At 35.5% G+C, this 13,446-nt stretch overlaps 2 protein-coding genes across 3 annotated transcripts in view; both read left to right on the forward strand.

Moving 5' to 3' along the window:
• Positions 1–1,802, forward strand: part of LOC127622649 (protein Aster-B-like) — a 355,094-nt gene extending 353,292 nt beyond the window's left edge. The window contains exon 20 of the mRNA XM_052096667.1: positions 1,557–1,802. The gene's annotated coding sequence lies outside the window, so the exon portion shown is untranslated. The remainder of the gene's footprint in view (positions 1–1,556) is intronic.
• LOC127622648 (A-kinase anchor protein SPHKAP-like) overlaps positions 1–13,446 on the forward strand; it is a 73,272-nt gene that overhangs the window by 15,992 nt on the left and 43,834 nt on the right. For both annotated transcript variants that reach the window (XM_052096663.1, XM_052096664.1), the window contains exons 2-3: positions 1,369–1,471; positions 10,224–10,334. In XM_052096663.1, the coding sequence (XP_051952623.1) occupies positions 1,388–1,471; positions 10,224–10,334 (195 nt within the window). In that variant the 5' untranslated portion in view covers positions 1,369–1,387. The remainder of the gene's footprint in view (positions 1–1,368; positions 1,472–10,223; positions 10,335–13,446) is intronic.

Below are 13,446 nucleotides of genomic sequence, written 5' to 3' on the forward strand. Positions count from 1 at the left end.
CTTCACTTCTCGTATGACAACTTTGCCTTTTATTTTCATCTAAATCTGTCTTGTTATTCGCTGCTCAACCTGCTCCTTCCATGCATGACTGGGCGAGGAGTTTGCCCAGAACAGAACCATATCACCAAAACTAACAGACATTTAAATTGTCTACAATCAATAAAGTATTCATTCAAGTAGTCAAGTTAGTATACATTTGATGGAAGTGATCCTGGCTGAGCATGGTTTTCAAGTGCCTGCTTAATTCAAAGTTAAACTGTTGACTGATGTTTTAGAGTTAATGGGCTCTTGAAATCTATAATTGTATTTTTAAAGTTAACAAAGAATAGCTCAACTTTTGGCTGCACTTTGGCTAATATAGCAAAATAGGCTGTCTTTATCTCTGATACACTGAAATGTCTTGATGAGACTGTTTTTTCCCTCAATAAAATGGCATTCACACACACAATCTCACAATAAACCCTGACCAGAGATAAAGCCGTGCTTCTATTAATAAGAGCATCTGGGAAACATTTAAATAAACTGAATTTGAGTCTTGACATATAAACAGGTTCATCTGGCTGTGTTTAGAGAGAATATCAGCATAGTCTCATGACAGCTTGTCATTTGTACGAGATGGCGAAATCGAAAGAAAATATTTGGCTTGGCTTTTACGACAACATACGACTTTTATACCCATAGAGACCAACCGCTCAACATACAGAACTTCAAATGGATACAAAACAGGAAAAGGAAACGCCAGTGAACAAATTTAGTTTTCATTATTCCATGGGACACAAAAGTGATTTTCCTATTAAAATCATGGTAAAAAAAAGATTAAAGTTAGGAAATATCATAATAACGTTATCATTATTTTTTCTCTCTGGTAGTAAAAGTCATACATTTTTGTATAAGCCAACTCATGAGATTTCTTATAATTTCATCATCTCGTACCAATTATTATGACTTTTCTTGAGACCGTGTTGGAGAACATGGAGTTCAGATACAAATGCTCTGCAACAGAGGAACATTCAGTGCACACTGTACAATTTGGTAATGTTTTTCTTCTGCCACATCAGAGAACTGTGTGATTGACTATGGGTTTATATCTTTAATGTACTCCCAGTAGTCAATTAATCCTGAAGAATTTAATTAAACCGTCCATGTTATTTTCTTCTCCTTTTCTACTCTCGCTTTCTGTCTCTCTCTCTCTCTTTTGACTATGACATTTATCTACAAATGTCACAGAGAGAGAGAAATAAAGAGGCTAATTTTTCATTTACGTATTACTTATTTTACCCAGACATTTTAGAAGTTACAGGCCATTTGGGTACTTCCTCAATTTGTATGTTTTACAGTCTCTCTCTTTCTCTCGCTCTTGTTCTGCAGTAATTTCCAATCGTCTGCCATGTATGAGGGGTCTGAGTCCGTGGACACATGGGAAGTCAGAACTGAGACCACCCTTGGGTCCTCTGTCTCCACCTGCAAGAAGGTGCATGTGTGTGTGTATGTGTGTGTGTGTGTGTGTGTGTGTGTGTGTGTGTGTGTGTGTGTGTGTGTGTGTGTGTGTGTGTGAGCGTGTATTTATCACTTTGTGGGGACCAAATGTCCCCATAAGGATAGTAAAACCCGAAATATTTGACCTTGTGGGGACATTTTGTCGGTCCCCATGAGGAAAACAGCTTATAAATCATACTAAATGATGTTTTTTGAAAATGTAAAAATGCAGAATGTTTTCTGTGAGGGTTAGGTTTAGGGGTAGGGTTAGGTTTAGGGGATAGAATATAAAGTTTGTACAGTATAAAAACCATTATGTCTATGGAAAGTCCCCATAAAACATGGAAACACAACATGTGTGTGTGTGTGTGTGTGTGTGTGTGTGTGTGTGTGTGTGTTTGTGTTTGTGTTTACCACTGTTTTGTATCAAGGTCCGAAACATATTCTGTGCAATTACAACCCCAACTCCAAAAAAGTTGGGACAGTATGAAAAATGCCAATAAAAACAAAAAGTGATTAATAAATTATATTCACCCTTTGCTAAATTGAAAACACTACAACTGCTCATTATATGATGTTTTACCTTGTGAATTTCTTTTTGTTTTTTAAATGTACAGTAATTTCAAATCAGATGATTGCAACAAAAAAGCAGAGACAGGGGCCATTTAAGACTAATAACAATTTGATGAGTTAAAATAAAAAGGCAATGTGAAACAGGAGATGTTAAACAGGTGAGGCAATCATTTTATAGTACTGTATATAAGTAGCCTAAAAAAACAGCCAAGTCCTTCAGGAGCCAGGATCATTTGAGACTTGTCAATTTCCCAACAGATGCTTCAGCAAATAATCCAACATTTTGAGAACAATGTTCCCCAAAGACAAATTGGAAGGATTTTGGGCATTTCACCCTCTACAGTGCACATTATAGTTAAAAGATTCAAGGAATCTTGTCAAATCTCGGTGCGTAAAGGGCAAGATGAAATTCTGAGATGCTATTTTTCTCACCACAATTGTACATGAGTGGTTATCTGAGTTACCGTAGACTTTGTCTATGTTCGAACTAGCCTGGCCATTTTCTGTTGACCTCTCTCATCAACATAGCTTTCCCATCCGCAGAACTGCCTCTTATTGGATGTTTGTAAATTCTAAAGACTGTTGTGTGTGGAAATCCCAGGAGATCAGCTGTTGCAGAAATGCTCAAACCAGCCAGTCTGGCACCAACAGTCATCCATGCGATTATCTAATCAGCCTGTCGTGTGGCAGCAGTGCAGTGCTTAAAATCATGTAGAAACGGGTTAGGAGCTTCAGTTAATATTCACATCAGCCATCAGAATGTGGAAAAATGTGATCTCAGTGATTTGGAGCATGACATGATTGTTGGTCATGAGAGAGGTCAACAGAGAATGGTCAGACTGGTTCCAGCTGACAAAATGTACGGTAACTCAGATAACCGCTCTGTACAATTGTGGTGAGAAGTGTAGCATCTCAGTGTATCCATCAATGGTTGGAACTGTTTTGGTGGCATGAGGGGGACCTACACAATATTAGGCAGGTGATTTTAATGTTTTGGCTGATCGGTGTAAATGCAAACCCTTCCAGCTTTGCAAGCACAATTTCACGTGCCGTTGCATTCCGTAAGCATTGCATTGCATTCTAAGAATTGCTGCAATGGGCAATTAGACCATTACATTTCTTCTATGATCTGTTTTCTCTTTCAGACCATCTACTATCATGGCGGAACAACAGTTTGAAGAGAATCTTGCTTAGCAAGTTAAAGTTTGATAAACTGTTGCCATGTTTATAGATGGATACCTGAATAAAAACACATCCAGTTTAACAGTGCAGAAATTTGAAGGCAACTCTATCGTCCCCTAGAATACTGTGGTTGGTTAGAGGTACATTAATGTAAGAATACACCAAGTACAAAAGGACTGCACATGGTCAATGCATGGGCCAAGAATTTGTGAAGGCATATTAGAGTCTGTTTCTGGCTTAAAGCATCATGAATGTGCTGAGTGCACATTTATGTGTAAAAAGTTGGAGGAAATAGCAGGAATCTTATGCTCCAATCAGACACCCATCACAGTATGATTAAAATGAAGCCTTACTGATTGGCTGACAGCTCCATTCTGTCCATCGACAGATACTTTGCTTTTTGCCTTCAGCACTTTTTACTCAGTAGGCAGGCTCACTACAAGTCAGGTTACATTAGCTAATGTTCTACCAGAGTGAGTTCAATGTAGAGAAAAGAAAGGCTATAAAAAAGAGCTAGGGAGATTGAGAGGGGGAGAAAGAGGGAGTGTGACAGAACAAGCAGCCTGATTAGTTTAATGTATCCTTTGTCTTCTAGCTCTTTTTTGCTCTATGTCTCTTTCAACCAAACCACTTTATTAGCAGATGTGTCCTAAAGCAAAGTGGCCCCTGTGGGAGCAGATCCAAGATCAGTGGAAGAGGAAGTTACTCTCTAGTGTTAAAATAATTTGTGTAGCTCTTATGGGAGCTGTCTTGACATCAGGGGATGGGTGACCTTTTTGACATTTGCCAAATCACACCACAATATAAAAAACAGGTAACATCCCCTTAATTTATATAGAGTTCTGAGAGCAAAAAGCTATAAAAAGCACACTGCAGTGAGCACAAGTCGAACTGCGCACAGCGGATGCGTGTACTTGCGTGACACACTGAAAGTTCAGCAAGGACCCACCTGTGTTCTCTCCAAACTGATTTGCACTGCATGAACTGATCCGCATGGCACTATTCAGTAGAGCTGGAAACTGAGCCAAAATGAGTCAAAATGAATCTTTCTCTAATTTAAAAGTTATTGGTAGGGCTGGGTAAAAAGTACAGATTTTTTAGTTTTATTGATTATTAATTAAATGTGATCTTCATTTGATTGATCCCGTTAATGATCCTTAAATTCCAAGATCAATCTTTTTCTCCATGCGTGACCCTCTATGATGTGTGTAAATCACTCGGATATGACCAAATTTCCACTATGCGACTAAAAATGTCTGTGATTAGTCACTAGCTGATAAATTTTAAGATTTCACTCACCAGTGATTGAGTAGTATATTGGCAAAGAAGTTTATCATAGAGTGAAAGTTTGGTTTGTTCTGTGTAATGTGTCCAAATACTAGATCCATGCAATAATTTTGTCTGTTAAAACCCTTTCTTGTTTTTACAGTCAGTTTTGTTGTTAAAAAAAATTAAATAAAAATAGAAACATTTCATTTTAATCACACATAGCACAGATGCGGTAAAGAAACCGTTTGACTCCTCTCCTTAAGCTATCAACCAAAAGACTGAAACATGCTTAACTGATGCTATTTTTAAAGAGACAGTACAGTTTTAGCACTTTTATGTGTGTATATATATATATATATATATATATATATATTGGAAGACATGTTTATAATGTATATTGTTAGATGGAATACATGAAATGTGTACATTAAAAAGCTTTTATTTTTGTAATATGCTCAGTTAGAAGGTCCCCTGGATAATTTACAGCATTAGCCAAGAGAGAATTTCTCTCATATGTAAGAAAAATGGCCATTATAACCCAAAATTATTAGAAATATACTAAAATTAATTTGAATCAAATAGAAATTGGAATCTAATCAAATCAAGAGCTTGTGTACGAGAATTGAATCAAATTGGATAAAAAGTATTAAAACCCAGCCCTAGTCAGTTTGAATCAGTCTAATGACTCCCTCAATGACTGAATTGGTCAGAGTAGTGCTTAACTCACTGAAAGGCTGGTCCTCACCTTTGGCTGGTCATCAGTTTTATCTGTCAACCTTGGAATGAACTGAAATTGTTACGTGAACTTCAGGCTAGTGAGACATAAATCAGTATAATTACTGCTGTACTGGCTACATTCAGATTTTTGTCGCTTTGGAATTGGAGTGGAATAGGAAGTGGAATTTCCTTATGATTCCCATCCTGACTTGTAGGTTAAGCTTGGTCACGCTTTTGAAATGTTTGGCTTCTTACACAGCTTATATCAAAACAAAACAGACTGTGTAACTATAAGGAAGGGTCACTAAGGGGTGAATTGGTATATGTAGATGTGCATGAACATATCTAGTTAAACTACTTAGTTAAATAAATACACATAATAGTAATCACTCTCCCTCTTATCATTTGCGTGCAAATGATAACCTTATTAGTTTGACAGTGCTGAACTGTGATGCAACCGGCAGTAACCCTGTCATATGGTTGTCTCTGCCAGGAAAGCAGTCAGTACAGATGGTACACACAGCAAGGAGAGAGAAAAAACACACATGTGCTTATGCATAAAAACGCACATATAAACACTGGCAAACTGGCAATCTTATCAAAGGAAGTAAACACATGCATTAACTGTCAAGAGAGTAAACATACCAGTACACACACAGGGGACTGAACAGGGTTATGTTTATTCCTTAAATACACATTAGATAATTAATGCTTACAAAGTCACAACACTGATCATGAATCAGGCTGAAGGTTAGACACACTCACACAGTACACACACTAACAGAGGGGAGTTTATGTTTATTTCAAGGATCTCTAACGTAACAATATTAGTAGTAATTTAGTTAAAGATTTATATTTTTAGCAAACATTTTCACAGTTTGCATCATACCTCATTGCTCTTTATGCAGTAATGTAATGAACTGCAGTTTTACAAAATAAACTGCATACATGATCTGCACATATACAGTATGATCATGCCGTGTTATGAAAGTATGACCAGTCACTTAAGAAAGGTTCACTGAAGGGGCACACACTTAGAAGTTCATTAATAATTCAGATCTGACTTAAACACGCTTACTTGGCTGTGAAGTTGGTGTTGCACATGGTTGCAAATCAATATTGCCAATCTTAGTGCATTATAAGGCCGTATTAAATATTCATGTGGAAATTATGTTACAAATGACCAAACACAAAAGGCATGGTGTGGTCAAAGGGTACTGCGAACAAAGATGGAGACTGATTGTCAATCCAAGGCACATGATACCAAAATCAAATGTTAGGTAGAGTCCATGTTTGATTGTGTAAATGTTAACACCCTTCCACCAAAATGAGTATTAAATAAAAAAATAATGCCTCATCTAATGACTTATATTTCTTAATAAGCCCACTATGCTTTTAAAAATATAAATGCTTCACATATTACAAAATATACACCTCAATTTTAATATTGTTTTTAGATTTAGACCTCAAACATCAGAACAAGCAAATTAAATATATATATTTTTTAATCCTTAGGAACAATAGGAGTTAATGGATACACTATATTTTGCAATGTATAGCATTTTCGTTATTGGTGTTTAAATAAATATGTTGCTGTCCTTTTCTGCATATCGCGGCCCCCTTCGGCATATTGCGGTTCCATTTTGGGGCCCTCTTCAGCCTGTCGTGCCACATTTGACAGAACGTGGTGGCACATTTTAGCAGGCAGCCCAGTCCCGGTTCTCCCTATGGCCAGTCTGCCCCTGAGTAAAGGAATTAGTACATTTCATTTTTATATTATTGTTTGAATATATTAAGTCTTTGAATGTTTGTATGTAATAATTCACCACGTTAATTAAGCTTATTGTGATGTTTGCTTGTGAGTCTGAGTAGTGCTATTATTCACTTCTTGATGAGCAATCATTAGTAGTCTCAGTATCACCTACATTCTCCCGTTTTTAATGGAAAATATGAGAGAAGACGAGCGCTGATTGTCATTGATGTCACTTGATCTTTCCACCGGTTGGCTCTGTCAAGAATAGCATCTGTGTATCTGAGCAAAAGCAGATAAAGGGCTCTCCCGCGAAAGGTGTCTGATTCAGATGACAGGTCTATTTCCCTCAATATGTTTTCCATTCTAATCTGTAGTTATTAACATTGACAAATGTATCTGATAATTATGCAAATATATATATATATATATATATATATATATATATACACAGTAAATATAAAAAAAAAGTACAGTAAATATAGCTTTAGATTTCGAAACGTCCTCAGCTATTTGGATGTGAGGCACTGGCTAAAATACATGACAAACTGCATTCCGTATTGATTTAATATTAAATTATTTTCCCTTTAGTACTGAGTGATTCCGTATTATAGCCAACGTGACAGTTTATATTTTGCAGAACAGTAGTCGAACAGCTGTCGATGCACGTGTCTGATTCAGTGTTTGTTGATAGATTCTCACAGAATGTGCATTTGAACAATTTCTCTCTCTGTGTTTGTTTGATTAGGAAAAAAGTGGGCATTAAAAAGTTGAGTAGCTTTTAACTTTCATTCAAATGGCTGGTGAACCAATAGCAGTTGTAGTATTTTTGCTTTTATGTCAAGCGCAAAAAAAAAAAAAAAAGAATCTAAATCTAGTTGATATTTTTTTTTCAGTTTCCACATAGAATGGGTAAATATATTAATCTGGAAAAAAAAAATCAATAATTACAATAATATTTAATGATCAAATAATTATAAATAGTTATATTTAAATAACTATAAAAATAAACTATATTATAAAAATAATAATCCAAATAATTAAATGTATTACATTATTGTGTCAAACAAGTAAAGCTATGAAAAGACAAAAAGTGGTTTTAGAAGGCAATAAAAATGTCTGTATTATTGAGCACAATCCTATAATTGAGATACATTGGATACATCAATGTACATATGGGTCAGATGAGCACTTTTAGAGCATTTTGGTGCATCGCACCATAGACAGCTTTTTTTTGGTTGCTGTGTCTAGTTAAATGTGGTTTGAAATGTATAAAAACCTGCATTTGGAATTACACTCCATCAAGTTTGAAAGCAAAAATGCATTCTCATCTTGTGATGTTGCATCAAGCAGCCTGAGTGTGGTGTGTGCTTACTGCCCCCTGCTGAAAACAGGTGGTGCTTCAAGCTTGAATTGCTCAGATGGTAGAAATATTCCTTATCATAATCCGGAAACAGAATAAATTGCATTAATTGGTTTAACACGTTATTTTTATAACTTCAGATACTCATCAAATCCATCTTTTTAAATACAAAGTACTGCAGTTAAATATAAAGAAAATAAATAATATCAGGTTGTATTTATTTATTAATCTCTTAATTATAAAATGTTTATCGTTCCTCACCTGGTTTGTTAATCTGACTCTAGATAAATGGCTTTTTTTGAAGGTTATCAAAAGGTTTTGGAGCAACTTGCAAAATGGCTGCTGAACAGTGGAGGCACATGTTCCTAAATAACTCAAGAACAAAACGATTGTTTGACTCCAAATAAAAAGTTAAATGATACCAGCAAATGTTTATGTTTTAAAATAAAACACCAAGTAGGCTTATATGGTATGTGGGCTTAATAGGTTCACTTCCCCTATATAATACCTGTAGCTTGATGTAATGCAGCAATTTAGTTCATAATAATCCAAGTAAAGTGTATTCTATACTGCAAACTGAATGTTGTTGTTTTTTGAGCTGTTATATAATGATTAGTTAAGTGGATAGTGTGGCACTGTGTGACAGTACTCTGCACAAAAGGGTGGGTGAAATATAAATTGCAGTGTTGCGAGATCTAACAAGAGAAGCAAGCAACATGGTCTGGAAGAACAAGCCTAAAATAAGCCACTTGCCTCACCAAAATAAGCTAAAATAAGCACTTTTTGTTTGTGTGTGTGTGTGTGTGTGTGTGTGTGTTAAAAAGGTCTTCGTTCAGAGAATGCGACATCCACAATGGGCAATTAGGATTAAAGCACACGTTTAATTTTTTCTGGAAACATGAAGTGGTGTGGTTCCAAAAAGTTAACTGTGATAAACCCTTTGGCATTTAGTTTCATGAAAAATTTCTCAAACAAAATTAACTGGTTACCAGCATATAAAAATAATGTTGTACTCTGCAAAAATGTAAAACCACTTTGTTTTTTTTTCTGTTTTTTTTTAAATAACATCTGAATTGTCCCCATTTTTTAAATCATAGATAAGTAATGTGAAATGTTTTATGACATATTTACCACTGAAATAGAAATGTCCCTGTTTTTCATTTCAGAAATCTGGTCAACTTAATGTGATATGTGATATTAACATAAACCTCGGGTGATCCAATCTCAAATGGACAGCACTAAATACAGGTGTAAACAATTTTGATACCCTCAAACCACATTCATAGGTGGTCAGAGACATATTTCGCCACATCGCATTTATATTGTAAATGCTAATATGTCCTGATGTGTCCCAGACAACAGCAAATAACTTACTCATACTAAAATATATTCACTGCAACAACAAAAAATTGCCAGCTACATACAGATGCACGAAACATCACATTACATTTTCATGCCTGATATCAACACACAGTGAGATAGATCATGTGAAGCATTAAGGCACTTGACTGTGAATGAACATAACAATGAATATTCCACTCAAAATGTCACATTTGCAGTGAGATTAAAATATTTTTGAAATAAAATGTAAAAAGTATATTTACTTATATGTGCTTTCTCAACATGCACAACAGTGTCGTTATGAAAGTAGAGACCCTCCCCTTGTTGAAAAACGAGTAACAAGTGGTCATTAGAAATGCACTTGGGTCCTTAGAAATGCACGTTATTACAAGGTGTAAACAGTAAATCTGTCTCGGCTGACCAATTGTGATTGAAGCCCCATATGGATGTTAATATCAGCTGTAAACAATTCCTGTGACTCCCTACTCCCTAGTTTCACTTTTTTGTAAATGTTATGCCTCAATCTGAAATAAATGTTTGTGTTTGTGTCAGGTTTTGTGCAGTAACAGTGTTCTGGAATCGTCTGAGTACTGGTTGAAGAACGATAAGGCGCTGTGCAGAATCGGATTCTTGGAGGACCAGCATGACGGAGGCTGCCCGACAGTGAGTCTCTCACACAGACACATAGATTTGCTGGAGCAGTGTACGTGAATATGTCCGTACATGTGATTAACGATGCGGGAGTGTATGCATGTTTGAGTAACTGTGTGGAAGTGTGGTGGTATTTAGTGTTCAGCCTCCCACTGATAAATGCTGTCTTGATTGGGGTGATAATGTGGCATGATGTTGGCTGTGGCTGAATAATATATGCAGTAATTCTCTGAACTGAGAGAATGCATTTAGCTGCACTTGAATAACTGCTGCACTAACTGTAGGACAGGATAATTAGAGTCTAATGACAGATTTTACACCTCACTTTACTTAAATGACAAGTTTCTTGTCTCGTGTAAATGATGGTGAAATATTCCGGATCCGTTCTCATCTTGCTGTGCATAACATTATGGCATGCTAGCAATTCTTCTTCTTGTGGATGACATGCTACCTGTCTAATCTTTGGTGTTACGGTAATTTTATGGTAACTTAATGCTAAGATTGAGTTTTGAGCCTTTGTTGGGCCTTTGTTTAATTCTTGTGGGTATCAAAGTGTTTTACGAGTATTCATACAATTTAATTTGAGGAATTCAATTTGGGGACTGTAACAGACAAATATTCGCTCACTTTTTTAGCCATCTTAGTTCCATAAATATTTTTCCCATTAATTTTTGTCTATAGGGATTTCAGAAAATCCTTCATTCTAAGCCATGCAACCAAACCAGTCAGCTCTGAGGTAAATCACAGCCTTACAATCTGTGATTTGAAGCAAAAAAATATTTGAAAATCAGACAAAAAGTTACAAGACACAAACTACTACTACTTTAAATATTGCAATTGAATTAATCAAATTAAATTGATGGAATAAAATTGATTTAAAGTTGTTGATTTTATGTATATAAGAATGTATACAAATATTTAGATATATACAAATATATAAGTAGTTGGAGAGTGAAATAGGGACTGATTCAATTAATTCACAGTGTGTCATGAAAGTGGGCAGTCAGTTCTGAGCTCTTTATATTATTATTATTTTTTATATTATTATATATATATATATATATATATATATATATATATATATATATATATATATATATAAGTTGAAGTGGTCTGAGTAATTTTTACACCTAAATAAATTAAAAGTACTTTTGACAAATATGATTAAAATGATGCAGATTCTGCAAGGTGGGTTGTGCGCTTGGTGGTCACTACTTTGAGGACTTATGTCAATTCACATCTTGAAATTGAGTTAATGAACATAAACATAAAGCATTCAGACTTATAGGTGTCACTGTCATCTTGGTTGTTTAGGAAGACAAAAGGGACTGCAAAGCGTAAGCAAAACAATTACTTGGTACTTTAAAGGAACAGTTCGCCCAAAAATGAAAATTTTCGGATCATTTACTCATTCTCAAATATTCCAGATATTTTAAAGAAAGTTGTGATCACTGATACATACTGTAAAATAACAGATGATAGTGACTCACTTTAAAGCTTAAAAAGCACCCCAAAGTGTAATTAAAGCAGCCCATGCAACTCATGCGTCATATTCCAAGTCTTCTAAAGACATGCGATCACTTTGTACAATGATCAGACTGAAATGTAAGTAGTTAATCACTTTTAACTCAAATCAAATCATTGATACAAACAGAGCAAATCTCCTTTTTTGTTCCACAGAAGAAAGAAAAAAAATAGGTTTGGAACTGCATGAGTAAATTGGGGCATTATTCCGTTGTAGATAAAACAGATTGAGCAGTGTTGTTTATTGCTCACTCTTGGATTACGAATTGATGAATGATGGTTCTCTAGCCAGAAAATTACAACCTGTTAGTTGTTGTGGCAGTTAATCGTATGACATTTTCCATATGTGCACGTTTGGGTGGTCAGATTGTGACTCGTCCACCTCCTGGCTCAGGTGCAGTCAGAACAGGTTTAAGCAAGGCTGTGCTTTTACTATGCTGATGTCACACATGATGTTCCTTTAACACAAAAATTGCACACAGGGAATCAGATCCCACACACACCAGCTGGCAGTGAAATTCTAATGCCAACGCTGAGTGCCAAAGTTATGGTGAAATAGAGAGACAGAGAATACAGTAAATGGAGGAAAAAGGTATGTTAATGTTTTTGAGCTTTTAAAACTTTTTTATTTTCTTTCTTTTAAAGGCAGAAGCTTTATTATGAAATAATCATGCTTTTTAATTAATGAATTCAATACATTTTAAAATAAGTTTTGTAATCAAATTCCACAGGAAATGTAATGTAGCTGTAATAATATAAACATTACTTTGAATAGACACAAATAGTGTAATCTGCTGTGTCTCAAGGTGATACCATCCTGATACAACCCACAGTGTTATATCCACTCTGCTTTCACTAAAATTATCAGTAATCAGCCATATATCCTCCACAGCCATTCAGACATGTTGTAATGGCCCCATTTTGTTGGAAAAAATGTAGAGGCATGCACTCTTTGTTCATAAATATCACATTGTTGAGGTTACATAGATAAAAATAAACTGCGTGCCCAATTATTAGGCAAGTGAGTATTCTGATCTTACCATTATTTCCATGCTCATTTTCCAACTCCAAACCATATAAATTTGAATGCTTATTGGATTCAATCATTTTCAGGTGGTATGTTTTTGTGTAATGAGGGAGTGTGTGATGAAAGTGACTAACACCTTATATCAAGGTGTGCGTAATTATTAGGCAGCTTCATTGCCTCGTGTAAAATGGGCCAAAAAAGAGATTTAACTGACACTAAAAGGTCAAAGATTTTAAAATGCCTTTCTGACAGATGCAACCCTATTGAAATAGCTAAACTATTGAGGCGTGACCATGGCAAAATCAAACATTTTGTTGGGAATAGTCAACTGGGGTGCAAAATTCGCACTGAGAGGAAAAGGCGCAAATTAACTGTAAAAGACTTGAAAATAATTAAACGTGAAGCTACCAGGAACCCATTATCCTCCAATGCCACCATATTACAGAACTGCAACCAACCTGGAGTGTCCAGAAGTACAAGGTGTCAAGTGCTTAGAGACATGCCAAGGTCAAAAAGGCTGAAACACGACCCTGAATATATTCACAAGTTGAAGCGTCAAGATTGGGCAAAGAA

The sequence above is a fragment of the Xyrauchen texanus genome, chromosome 29 (genome assembly GCF_025860055.1).
Source record: "Xyrauchen texanus isolate HMW12.3.18 chromosome 29, RBS_HiC_50CHRs, whole genome shotgun sequence".
NCBI lineage: Eukaryota > Metazoa > Chordata > Actinopteri > Cypriniformes > Catostomidae > Xyrauchen > Xyrauchen texanus.